Source organism: Coregonus lavaretus (genome assembly GCF_964263955.1).
Source record: "Coregonus lavaretus genome assembly, chromosome: 21".
Taxonomy (NCBI): Eukaryota; Metazoa; Chordata; class Actinopteri; order Salmoniformes; family Salmonidae; genus Coregonus; species Coregonus lavaretus.
In genome coordinates this window covers 7,536,636-7,550,385 of record NC_140008.1, presented here as the reverse complement: position 1 = coordinate 7,550,385, position 13,750 = coordinate 7,536,636, and the positions used below count along the sequence as shown (strand labels likewise).

Below are 13,750 nucleotides of genomic sequence, written 5' to 3'. Positions count from 1 at the left end.
CATCAACAATACATTACCATCAATGCATCATTCTCACTGACAGTTGCAGCCCACGCCTTTTCACCGTCCTATATTTACTTTCAACTGTTTTTTTATAACACCCCCCGAGGAGGGCTTACAATTATAAAACAGAATCTAATTGGATGGAAGCAGAGATGCACGTGCTCTCTCTGAGCCCGCAATCGTTCATTGGGCATTTTCGTTTTCCATGGCCCGGTGCCCCGGGCGAGTATTCCATTGGTCCTTAAGTAAAATCACCACCTACCCGAAGTACCGGGCCATGCAAAACGAACTCGCCCAATTTCAACACAACTCGGAGCAGCTGTGTTTTTGTCAGAGCTGAGCAGTAGTCCGCAAGAGTTCAAAGAAAGACTGCACTATGAAGACCCAAACTCGTTTCGCCTTCTCCATACCACTCTTTGCTCTTTGTTTTCTGGTTGGTGGCAGTTCCACAGTGAACGGTAAGTCGTTTTTTTGTTTGTTTACAGTAAACCTTTATAATGCGTTTAGCACGCCACGCCGTGTGTCGGTTGAAGGTGGATATCAGTCGGTGGTGTAATGCGAGTGTTTTTCTTCCGAAAGTGGTACCTTTTTTTCCTGTGCAATTTATATATTTCGACAGTGTGTGGGTAAGAGCTGGACATTCCAAGACTGGCGTAAGTGTCTACCGATTCAGTTCCTTTCCCAAAGTAACAACAGCGCATTCCTGTGTTGGGAATTGGAGAGTTCTTTGAGTTAGGCATGGGAACACATTGCCCCATGGAATCGAGCACATTTTGCTTTGAATCTGTACAAGAAGTATATTTTTTAGCTTAGTATTTAACTGAACAATATGCAATGGACAGTTTTGAACACACTTGTTATCTAGTGGTTGGTTAAATCTGACGTGGCTAATCTAATTTGTATCACTCCCACGGTAGCAATTGTGTTTGAACTACTATCAACCAACTACTATTCTATATAGGTATAAAGATAACACAAGCCTTTCTTGGTTACAGTGCCTCACAAACCAGGCAAGATTTTTTGAATAGTTATTCAGAATAGATTTAGGCATAAGTAGGTATAAAAACCTCCTTATAAAAGAACTCGCACCTAAGGGCATTCTGTTCAAAGTACTGCTCACAGTAATGTCCATTATGTTTGCCCAAATCATCATCCGTATTTCGTTGGCACTGCTTTGTTTGCGCCCAGGACATGTGGACGAACAGAAAGGACATACGCCCTGATTGTTGCCTTCATCCTCAACTGTTTTGACCTGGAGGCAGATCCTTGACTCGTCAGAAAGTGGACATTTTGTGATCAGCAGTAGCCTACTTTTCAGTTTGATATGCCTAAGCATGTGGGCAATTCCACAGTAACGTAATTGCGCTGAGACTCCGATTTCAAAGTTGAGCAAACATGCACAAGGACACATTTTAACAATTTACACTGAACATAAAAATACTGGAAGAACTGTGCAGATGGAATTTCGGTAAAATCTCCCTTTTTTTTTTTTTTTGGCCACGTTTTCCAAAAACGGTTAAATATCTGCTCCAAATTAAGATTCAACATATCTGCAGAAAGAATGGGGTGTCCGCTATGACATGACTCATTGACTTTGAAAAATCTATTTTGGTTATTGAACTACAGTAAGTGAAGTGGATTTACTCCCGGTAACAGAATTGCAGTAACGGAATTTCATCATGGGTCCCCTGATCTGTACTAAACAGAAATAAATAATTATGGACATGAATGTCATTCTCTTTATGGTGATGTATCCTAAATAGGTACTAACGGGTATAATATCCTCTTTTGCATAATATCCAGGCAATATCCTCTTTTGCACATTTTTATATTATTCAACATTTTAAATTTTTTTTAGTCATTTAGCAGACGCTCTTATCCAGAGCGACTTACAGGAGCAATTAGGGTTAAGTGCCTTGCTTAAGGGCACATCGACAGATTTTTCACCTAGTCGGCTCGAGGATTAGAACCAGCGACCTTTCGGTTACTGGCACAACGCTCTTACCCACTAAGCTACCTAGGCTTGGGTGGTATACCATATATACCATTAAAAGCACAAACTAATTGATAGGTCTACTTTTACTTATTATGTCTGGGAACTGTCATTATCCGCCCTCATGAGAAATGAGAAAATATCTTCATGATATTTTAGTTTTTGGTAACGGAATTAAGGCACAAGGCAGTTTCACCGCTATGGATTGCAGCTTTAAAGGAGAAAGTCCCTGCCCTAAAATGCAGTCAAACTCCGTTTTCTTCACAAGGACATAAGGCTAGCCATGGTAAATAGGTGTGGTGGCTGCAAGGACCCAAACATTGAGTCACTTCTCTGGATGTGGCCGGCAAAGGCAGAGTTCAGAATTCAGCCAAAAAGTATTGGAACTTCCTGCCACTAATGACCATTCCAGCTATACAGTGCCTTCAGAAAGTATTCATCATACCCCTTGACCTATTTCACATTTAGTTGTGTTACAGCCTGAATTGTAAATTGATTAAAATTGACTTTTTTTTCCTCAACCATCTACACACAGTACCCCATTATGACAAAGTGAAAACATGTTTTTTGAAAATGTTGAATGAAATACAGAAATGTCATTTACATAAGTACAGCAGTGAGTCTTTCTGGGTAAGTCTTTAAGAGCTTTCTACATCTGGGTTGTGCAACATTTATTATTTTCAAAATTCTTCAAGCTCTGTCAAATTGGTTGTTGATCATTGCTAGACAACCATTTTCAGGTCTTGCCATAGATTTAAGTAGATTTAAGTCAAAAGTGTAACTCGGACAATCTGGAACATTCAATGTCTTCTTGGTAATCAACTCCAGTGTAGATTTTTCCTTGTTTTATTGTCCTGCTGAAAGGTGAATTCATCTCCCAGTGTCTGGTGGAAAGCTTACTGAACAAGGTTTTCCTCTAGGATTTTGCCTGTGCTTAGCTCTATTCCGTTTCTTTTTTTTATCCTGAAAAATTCCCAAGTCCTTAACGATTACAAGCATACCCATAACATGATGCATCCACCACTATGCTTGAAAATATGGAGATTGGTACTCAGTAATGTGTTGTATTGGATTTGTCCCAAACATAACACTTCGTATTCAGGACAAAAAGTGAATTGCTTTGCCACATTTTTTTGCAGTATTATTTTAGTGCCTTGTTGCAAACAGGATGCATGTTTTAGAATGTTTGTATTCTGTACAGGCTTCCTTCTTTTCGCTCTGTCAATTAGGTTAGTATTGTGGAGTAACTACAATGTTGTTGATCCATCCTCAGTTTTCTCCTATCACAGCCATTAAACTCTGTTTTAAAGTCACCGTTGGCTTCATGGTGAAATCCCTGTGTCATTTCCTTCCTTTCCAGCAACCGAGTTAGGAAGGCGGCCTGTATATTTGTAGTGACTGGGTGTATTGATATACCATCCAAAGTGTAATTAACAACTTCACCATGCTCTAAGGGATATTCAATGTCATTTATTTTATTTTCACCCCTCTACCAATAGGTGCCCTTCTTTGCAAGGCATTGGAAAACCTCCCTGGTCTTTGTGGTTGAATCTGTGTTTGAAATTCACTGCTTTACTGAGGGACCTAACAGACTTGTATGTGTGGGGTACAGAGATGAGGTAGTCATTCAAATATCATGTTAAACACTATTATTGCACACAGTGAGTCCATGCAACTTATTATGTCATTTATTAAGCACATTTTTGCTCCTGAACTTTAGGCTTGTTATAACAAAGGGGGTGAATACTTATTGACTCAAGACATTTCAGCTTTTCAGTTTGAATTAAATTGTGAAGATGTCGAAAAACATTATTCCACTTTGACATTATGGTGTATTGTGTGTAGGCCAGTGAAAGAAAAATCGAAATGTAATCAATTTTAAATTCAGGCTGTAACAAAACAATGTGGGAAAAAGTCAAGGCGTGTGAATACTTTCTGAAGGCACTGTACCTGCCCCTATACTTTCCTCACTGAACCCTTTTCCATGTTACTGTACCACCAGCAGCCATGCTGCACCAGGGAGGCAAGGAAGGGCCACTGTTTTGGTCTTCATCCAGCCCTAGCAGTGTCATATATATATATATATGACCAGGGAAGATCTTAAGGGTCTGGGAACGAAGGCAGGTTTTCTGGGGGTTTATTAGGGGGTAGCTTTGACTGGGAATGCTCAGAGTAAGATTCAATGCCTGATTGACAGAAGCAGAGCTGTCCTGGGCTGTCCTGGTTATGCATCCACGATAGTTGCTGTAAAGGACAATATCAGAGCCAGTATAGTTTGGGTTGGTTCTATGGTATGAATCAGGCTTCAGTCGCTGGTCCCCTGTGTTCGGAGTTGTGGTGAGGGAAGTGCAAAGCCATGTTTTGTGTCATGCTGAGGCGTACTTTTTCTCACAACAAGACCACTCCAATCAGCTGAAGGAGACGGGGCTAAATATAGCTGGACGCAGGGCCAATTGCTCGATTCTAGTGTGTCTCTGTGTGTGTCTTATGAACCATTCAAAAGGCTGCTGCGTGCCATAGCCCTTGCCATCTGCAGTGTCAGTAGGGTCCAGCCTTTGGGGACCTGTCTCATTTTGTTCTGGCGACTTTACTTTTAATGTCAACTCTTTCCGATTGGGTCTCATATTAATTTTGAATAACGACCGGCTAATGAATCTTTCATCGCAGTATGGAACATTCTAATTCGGGCTTCAATCATTGTCGCTCGTCCCACTTTCCAATCTGCTGCGTTAAATATTTTAAATGCCATCCCATGATCTGATACATGCAGCCAAACTCCATTCAAACTTCGCAGCATCATTTTGTGGCCACCAAAGAGACTCACTTGATTAGAACATTCCACAGTTTAGATGTTTTTCAAGATACATTTCGGATCAGTCATTATACACCACATGAAGTGTAACACGAAAAAATTGTAGTAATTCAGAGTTGGCTAAATATACTAGACTATAGCATGAAGTTCATAGAAGCTACTGTAGCCTACGTGAGTTAGCCTACCTCTGAGAATACGTTCAGGTATAGTCCCTTCGTTTCAGGATGTTTTTTTTATTGTTTGGTGCTTAATGAATATCGACCCTGAAGGGTGATTTTCCCCGGTTCCCATTTGGCGCCTATGGCAGTAAGTCATTGGACTTTGGCTGGCGCTCGACAGGTCTCAGACCATGCCTGTGTTCTGCCTCAGTGCCTTTATGGCTGGCGCTCTACAGGTCTCAGACCATGTCTGTGTTCTGCCTCAGTGCCTTTAATCAGTCCTGATGGAAAAAAAACGTGCTTCTCTCCTAATGCTGTCGACTCACTTAAGGCTGTCTCCGACAACAACAAAAAAATCTTGGCCGACCTAGAGTTGTCTTTTCTTTCGACCAATCAATTGCTCAAATGTTTTATGTACTGAGCTTGTCTGATGCTTTAAGCATGCTGTTTGATTAAATAATTAAGACACAAATGACTTGAGGGAGCCAGAGATCAATATAGCCTAACCAGAAGGAAAAAAACCTGTTCCCGACCCTCCCGCTGCTGCTGGCCTTCGCTCCTGAATTTGCCGGTAATAGGCTACACCAGGGTCGGCAACCTTTTCCATTTGGAGTGCCAATTTATCTTACCATTTCTACCGATCTGCGTGCCAGTTATGATTTTCATATGAACAGTTTCATTTGATTTATAATAGTCTTTGTATCTCAAAATCATTGTCATGTGTTAATCTAAATTCTTTGAAAATTATACACCTGAAAGTAACCTCTATTGCTATTGCCAACTATGTAAAAATAGCCTACATAAAACCAATAAATAAAAACATTTGATTAAAAAAATTTAACATCCTACAAATCACATTGGCTAAGCATGGCCTGTCTGCAAAGAACTTGAAACATTGTATTAACTGTGTCCAGCCTAACAACATTGTATAAAATATTCTGGGCCCACAGTTTCCTGCTCCAGTGAACTCGGGACAGACACAGCTGTAGGCTATTTGTGCAAGGTTTGAAGAAGTAGGGCAGCAGGTAGCCTAGCGGGTTAAGAGCATTGGGCCGGTTACCGAAAGATCGCTGGTTCGAATCCCCGAGCTGACAAGGTGAAAAAATTTGCCCTTGAGCAAGGCACTTAACCCTAATTGCTCCTGTAAGTCACTCTGGATAAGAGCGTCTGCTAAATTACTCAATTGTAAAAATAAAAAAATAAGTAATCAGGTATTTTATGACGTTTCGCTGGATCATAGCATTACATTTTTCCTTTTCATGCCGTGTGGTCATCGAAAGGGAGAGAGCTGGAAATATTTGTCAAATACATTGAGGAACTATTGTCATTCTCAATGGATTCTAAAAACAGACTTTGTTTACTTGCTGTTTGAGGTGAAGAAAAAATTACTTTGAGAATCTCCACAGCTCATTAGTGGTGGTGAGTTAAGACAATCAGAAATAATATCAGACATCCCCAAATGGGTTTATTTATTTATCAACATTGACACTGTCTGTGCCTGTTGGTCCAAGCAGCCTGAGCTTCTCAGCAGCAGATTAATAATTCCCTGGAACTCTTAAACACAAACCTCAGACAGTGTTATTTATTTCCTCTGACTATACCGGAGGAGGACTATAGTTACGTGGTCAACTGATGTCCTAACTCAAATCCAATCTCTGTCTCAGCCTGTGGACCTCCTGATTTAGATGGTGAGTCATGTGGCTGAAGCCTTTCTGTGGTATTTGGGACGCAGCCTTTCTGTGGTATTTGGACCAGCAGGGATCTGGGACAATGGAAAGGCAGGTTTTTTTTTGGTTGATCAAAAAGGGGCGTAGATGGTGGGTGGGGGGCGTGGCAGGGGGCGTGGTAATGACTGCGGTCGTCTCGTCGGCGCAGCAAAAGTTTAGAGAATTTGAGGCCCCCATCTTGGTGGTAGAGAAATGTTTGCATTTTTAAGGCAATTTATTGTGAATCCTACATATTCTGCCATGAAGCTGAGAACTTTGCAGTTTAAAGGTAATTTCCTGCGATTTTATGCATTTTGCCATGATATTATTTTTGCTGAAACATAAGAACAAAATGAATACTGCTAAATTCATTGTTTTGGGATATTTCTATTCTCCCTGACTGTCTAGCTTTTATTTTGGCGATTGTTAGTTCTCAAAGATTACATTATTTATAAATATATATCGGTCCATTATCTTTTCTACATACTTTCTTGTTTTAAGTTTACACTCCATCCTTAATGTTTTTTTTGATGATTTTGTAAATGTTTACACTGTTTGGACTTAGGTGTAAAATACGCTTAGGCGGCCCGCCTAAGGATTGCAATGGCAGAAATATACCTGAAAGGGCTGTTACTTACTAGAGTTTATAATAACAGTAAAAAACTGCCAACCTTGAATTACTCTGATTGGTTGGCTTATAATGAGGGACACGCCTTCTCATACACCAGTATACCAAACATTAGGAACACCTTCCTAATATTGAGTTGCACCACGCCATTTGCCCTCAGAACAGCTTCAATTTGTCGGGGCATGGACTCTACAAGGTGTTGAAAGCGTTCCACGGGGATGCTGGCCCATGTTGACTCCCACAGTTGTCAAGTTGTCTGGATTCCTTTGGGTGGTGGACCGTTCTCGATACACACGGGGAAACTGTTGAGCGTGAAAAACCCAGCAGTGTTGCAGTTCTTGAAACAAAGCCTGGTACCTACTACCATACCCCGTTCAAAGGCACTTCAATGTTTTGTCTTGCCCATTCACCCTCTGAATGGCGCACACACACAATCCGTGTCTCAATTGTCTCGAGGCTTAAAAATCCTTCGTTAACCTGTCTCCTCTCCTTCATCTACACTGATTTTGTTTTTTGAAGTGGGTTTAACAAGTGACGTCAATAAGGGATCATAGCTTTCACTTGGTCAGTCTTTCAGGGAAAGAGCAGGTGTTCTTAATGTTTTGTCCACTCAGAGTATATAGAGTACACAATAGTTACATTTAGTGGCAGTGGTGGGATCCTGTTGTTGACCTCTGTTCACATTAACACCAATGTCAACACTGAGAAGTGCCACTGCACTTATCAGGGCATGTTTATTCAACTGCGATTAACTCTTACTCATTGACCTCTTTATATTATCTCACAGAGACTGAATATTATTCGTTGAGGGTGATAAGTGTCTCTAGCCTAGAGTCTCCTAAGACTTCCTTCGCGAACTCAACACTTGACTTGACTCAACATTTCAGCTGTTGAGAGAGGGTGGCTAATCAACCAGATCAGCTAATCAAACATGTCGATACCCCCACTGCTGCCAATGAGTCAGCAGCTGTCTTCATTCCCATTCAATACTGAGGATCAGGGTTGGGGCCAATTTTCATTTCAGTCAATTCAGGAAGTTTACGGAAATTCAAATTCCATGACCCACTGCCAATGAGTCAGAAAAGCCCTTATAAACTCCACCCTATCTATGCTTTTTCTCCATTCCCATTCAATACTGAGGATAGGATGAGAATGAATGGCTGTGGCTGTTGGACTCCCCCTGCCTAAATAAAGGTTAAATAAAAATAATTCTTGAATACTTTTTTGAATAGACATAAATGAGTGCACCACTTTTGTTTTTTATCAACAGATAAACATCAGGAAATATTTTTTCATGTCAGCAACTATTTGTAGAAGAGAAATGATTTCTCAATAAATGAAAGTGAAACTTTAACCTGTGACTTTTGTTATAGCTATCACTGAAATGTGTTGACAATATAGAAACTAATAAACCACTTCTCTATGATCACTTGATGTTTGTTAGGCAGGTTCCGCTGAACAACCATAGAGAATCAACTGTTTACTTGGAGAAGAACATTTAATTAAAGTTAAGAATAGTAGCTATTTTAATAATGATAATGTCTTGCCAAGGTCGCAGTTGTAAATGAGAACTTGTTCTCAACTGGCTTATCTGGTTAAATAAAGGTTAAATAAATAAAAAATAAAATATAAAAAATATCCCAGTGCTTATTAAAGTCCCATAATTATTTAGGTCATTTCTAGGGAGTCATGGTGGTTAGACCACCGGTTTTTAAGCTGCAACCACCTTGACAAATGTGTGTGTAATTTGAATTTACTCACAGAAACCAAGTAAGTAGCACATGATCCACAGTTCAGCTTCGAAGACCAGGTCTGTGTTCAGTAGACACGAAATGGAAGAGAACTCAAACTGTTTTTTTGTTGCTACGGTGTACCCTAATGAGTTAGGTCATTGTTCAGAAGGTCATTCTTTCAACAGGGACTACATTTTGGCACTCAAGGTTTTTCCGGAAGGAGCTGTCTGCTTCGTATTAGGAAGTAGGGCTGGGAATAGCCAGGGACCTCACGATACAGTATTATCACGATACTTAGGTGCAGATTACAATATGTATTACGATTTTCACGATTTTGTGTGTATTGCGATTTGATTCTGTGATATTTATTTGCGATTCGATGTTCCAAACATTGCTCACCATATGTCTACTGCAGAGGGCCAAGAGAGAGACATGAGAAAACAAGTTTTGATCAGTCATGGAAATAAAAGTGCTGAAAACGATTTTGGCTCCCTATTTAAAAAGATGGATAACAAGCTATGACGGAAAAGTACTGGAGTTTTGGTACAGACAATAAGCGCAAAAATAATATTGCGATATGTAACTATTTGATTTTCACTTGTAGGAAAAGATAAACAAACATAAATATTTAGATAAGGAGGTGTGGGTGCTGCCAGCCAAAGCTTCGCTGTGTTACAACCCCCAGAGACTGAGACTGCGCTCATCAAGGCCATGACACCACTGAAAACACTTGATGACTTAGCTTTAGGCTACATCGCAAAACAGGATGTTGGTGAAATGGATCATTCACAGTTGCGCACACATCTATTCTGTATCTATTTCTATTAGCAGGTTCTTGCCAAATAGCAAAAGGCTACATTGTGAAAAAGAAGATGGATGTCCTGTGTAAATTCCCTCTTAAAAATGAAGATCCGACAAGGAAGACCAAAAGGTCTTGAACGATGGCCCCAATGATGTATATAAACCCTGGATTGCTGATGCTATGTATTGGCCAATGAGAGGCTTTGAAGCCACCGATCGGCCATATTGGCACTCCCCAGAAGGAGCAGTCCTTCATAGGAATGAATGGAATTCTACAGTATTTCAATTAAATGTTTCATGGACAAAAATTACATGTTTAAATATGTTTTTGTTGTACTGGGGACAGTAACATTAGTACTTTCTAAAACATATTTTAAGGAAAATATTTGTATATATTTTTTAATGTTTTATGTTTAGCACATAATATATGTTTTATGTAATCATGTGTCTGTAACAGAATAAACTTGGCAAAAACAAATGTAGATGTTACTAAATGCATTTTTATAGTTTATTTTTTACAATGGTGGGGGAGTGCCAAGATGAAGGCACGGTGGCTTCAAAACAACAGTGCCCCTTGTCAATCATCTAGTGTGTATATATAAATCATTGGATGGCCCTCTTTGAGTACTTTGAAAAGGCATCCTTCCTTCCTTCCTTGAAGTAATCACATCTAAATTGGTTGGTTTGGGAAAAGCAATTATGTGGCAGGTTTTCTTTTATCTGATCGAAATCAAACACTTCTGATCTGTGGTAAGCTCGATGGAACTGTACAGAAACCACCTTTTTATAGTCTGTTCCCAAAACAGGATATGAAGTCATGAGCTCCACTGGCACATCTTAGCTGTGTTCACCCAGGATAAACTTTGCCCAGAGATTGTGGTGTGTTTTGATGCCGGAGAGGGAGGGGGAACACTGTGAGTCTCACCAACGTGCCATCATTTTTCACCATGGCCTTGTGGGAGGCCAGGCTATCTAGACCCCCTAATTCACAGCAATCCGTTCACGTAGTCCACAGCGATCAGTTCACAGCTATTGTTCCCTACTTCCTTCACAAATAACAACTCTTCCACGTGTCAAAGTTCATTCTAAATGAGACTTTGCACTTTCTCCAGTCTAATCTACAATTTGTTTTATTTTTCAAGTACATATTTCCCCTCTGCTTCCTTTTCCCCTAGTGGTGGTGTATTTCCCCTAGTGGTGGTGTATTTCCCCTAGTGGTGGTGTATTTCCCCTAGTGGTGGTGTATTTCCCCTAGTGGTGGTGTATTTCCCCTAGTGGTGGTGTATTTCCCCTAGTGGTGGTGTATTTCCCCTAGTGGTGGTGTATTTCCCCTAGTGGTGGTGTATTTCCCCTAGTGGTGGTGTATTTCCTCTTTGAGAAATATGGGCTACAGGGAGTTTCCAGCATGTCTACACCAATCCAATCGTTTTTGTGGGGGGAGGAGTGTACAAGTGCACACTTCAGGAGAAAGTAGAGATTATTGGGACGCAGGGTCTGAATTCCCCCTGTGATCATCATGGCGAAAGCTTGAAACACTGTGGGCTAACTGACCATGGTGGAGCCAGACACACTAGTGATTGGAAACATCCAGTATCTGTGTGTCTAGAATCGCTGTCTCAGCAGGCGGACAAGCCACTCATGACAGTCAGTGCTGTGTCATCCCTTGTCCAAATGAAATCCGATGGCCTAATAGGATACCTAATACCCACAGTGTGGTAGGTGTCAAAGTGTGTTGCTAACTCCATCACTGAGTCACCAGGAAATGTCAGGCCCCTTTTGTAGGAATTACAAGGCTACGAAACAATTTTTCACTATTAAAAAGTGTGTCAATGCTGATCTGTATGCCGTTACTGAATAAACGATTGAATACATTGTTGAATAACCAATTGCCTTTCCGGCTTTGGAAAGAGGTTTTCTGACACAGGCTTCCTGGTTAAATATTGGTCACTGTTCCTCTCTCTCCCAGGTGACTACTGTGAGATAAATGTCTGCAGTAATGGGGGGACCTGTGTGACCGGCGCCAGATCCTCCATCTGCATCTGCCCCGATGGCTACACTGGGGACACCTGCAACGACACTGAGACCGGTACGGAGAACAGAACAATATTAATATCTGCACAAAAGCATTATAGCTAGGTCTTTGAATTAGTATCAAGTATAGTTATTCATTTTGTAAAGTTATTTGTAGGCCAGTTATAAGGAGTCCAAAGCTGTTATCAATGCCTATAGTATGTATTTCTAAAGGACTATGGATGTCTTGTGACTGTTCATAAAGGTGTTAACGCCAACAGATGGTACATAGACAGTGTTAGAGGGAGATTCTGAGAGGCTGTCTCTGTACTACACGGTATTGCCAATATGGCCCTAATAATATTATTCCCTATCCTCCTCCCTTGCATCTCTGCCCCAGGTCATTGCTGTAGAAAGAGGATGTGATCGCGGTCAACCTACCTGGTACAATGGTAGTACAATGAGGATTAATAATAAGTTATATTTGCTTCCCAGGGCCATGCAACCCCAACCCCTGCAAGAACGATGCCATCTGCGACGTGACTGGCCAGAAACGCAGAGGCGACGTCTTCAGCGAGTACATCTGCAAGTGCCAGGATGGCTTTGACGGAGTCCACTGCCAGAACAGTAAGGGTCCGCTGCCAGAACAGTAAGGGTCCGCTGCCAGAACAGTAAGGGTCCGCTGCCAGAACAGTAAGGGTCCGCTGCCAGAACAGTAAGGGTCCGCTCAATGTTTACATTCACATAGAATCTATTAGCCAAGCTGTTGAGTATGGAAGAATATGGCTGCCAATGTTATGGTTGGCTTTATTCACTTTGCATGAGGATGCAATGTTGTCATCTATTCTAGGCAGAATGGTGGGTTATCCAAATTGAGATCCAATTTTAAACACATCAAACTTTGATTTAAAAAGTGGATTAAAACTGACATGTCAACACACTCAAACTGACCAACACATTGACCACCACATTGTGGTGCACTCACAAGAACTAGTGAATTTCATCAGCCCAACCTAATTGTTGCATTCCAGTTCAACATTTACCTGCTCTGTCGCAGTCTACCATTGAAGACTACACTCGGAAGTCATGCTATTTGTATTTGAGCAATATGATTGGCCGTTCAAGCACCACCATGCTCCCGCAAGTCACAACTTCTCGAGCAGTAGCCTACATGAGTTGATGCCTTCACACAGCACACGAGCTGTCCCAAGCAAAAATAAACGCCCATCAATCTACTCGATTAGCTTATTTTATTTTTAGGGTAAGTTATTTACAAAAGTAAACCTTCAATAGTGAACATGCTAGCAATAGCTGGCTACTGTTGATAGTCTACTAGAAGAAAGCTACAAAAAGACACCTAGCATTTGTCTTGGCTAGTCTACTGTAGCCATGACGATAACTCTTTTGGAACGTTTGTCTTAAAGGGGCAACGTCCTATTTTGAGATGTAAAAAAATAACTTTGCAAAATTACATACTTTAGAAACAAAAATGTATTCAATTAATACAATGCAATTCTAAAGAATAGAGTAATGACTTACATTGCTAAATTATATTACACAGCTTTTTAATACATATCATAATAACCAAATGTAGCCTATTAATAGCTGAATGTAGAGCGAAAGCATGCCAACCTATAGGCCCTCATGACCCCAATGCATTTAAAAACTACACTGTGTCCGGACCAGTATAAATTATTTTCATGCCTGTAGATATTTGGCTAACTGGGCCAGTGAGAAACCAAGTTAATGTTGGACCATGCCCTGTGGTAGATACAATGAGCGAGAGAGGTCGGAGGTGTGTTCATTGGAATAGATTAGACCTAGAGAAACAAAGGCTGTGTTTACACAGGAAGCTTGATTCTGATATTTTTCCTCTAATTGGTGTTTTGACCAGATCAGCTCTTTT

General features: G+C 40.7%; 1 protein-coding gene across 1 annotated transcript in view; it reads left to right on the top strand.

The window, feature by feature from the left end:
• Window positions 1-349: 349 nt before the first annotated feature.
• LOC311149086 (lactadherin-like) overlaps window positions 350-13,750 on the top strand; it is a 38,755-nt gene continuing 25,354 nt past the window's right edge. Inside the window, exons 1-3 of the mRNA XM_084186196.1 lie at window positions 350-461; window positions 11,801-11,920; window positions 12,340-12,471. Coding sequence (XP_084042322.1) covers window positions 380-461; window positions 11,801-11,920; window positions 12,340-12,471 — 334 coding nt within the window. The 5' untranslated portion in view covers window positions 350-379. The remainder of the gene's footprint in view (window positions 462-11,800; window positions 11,921-12,339; window positions 12,472-13,750) is intronic.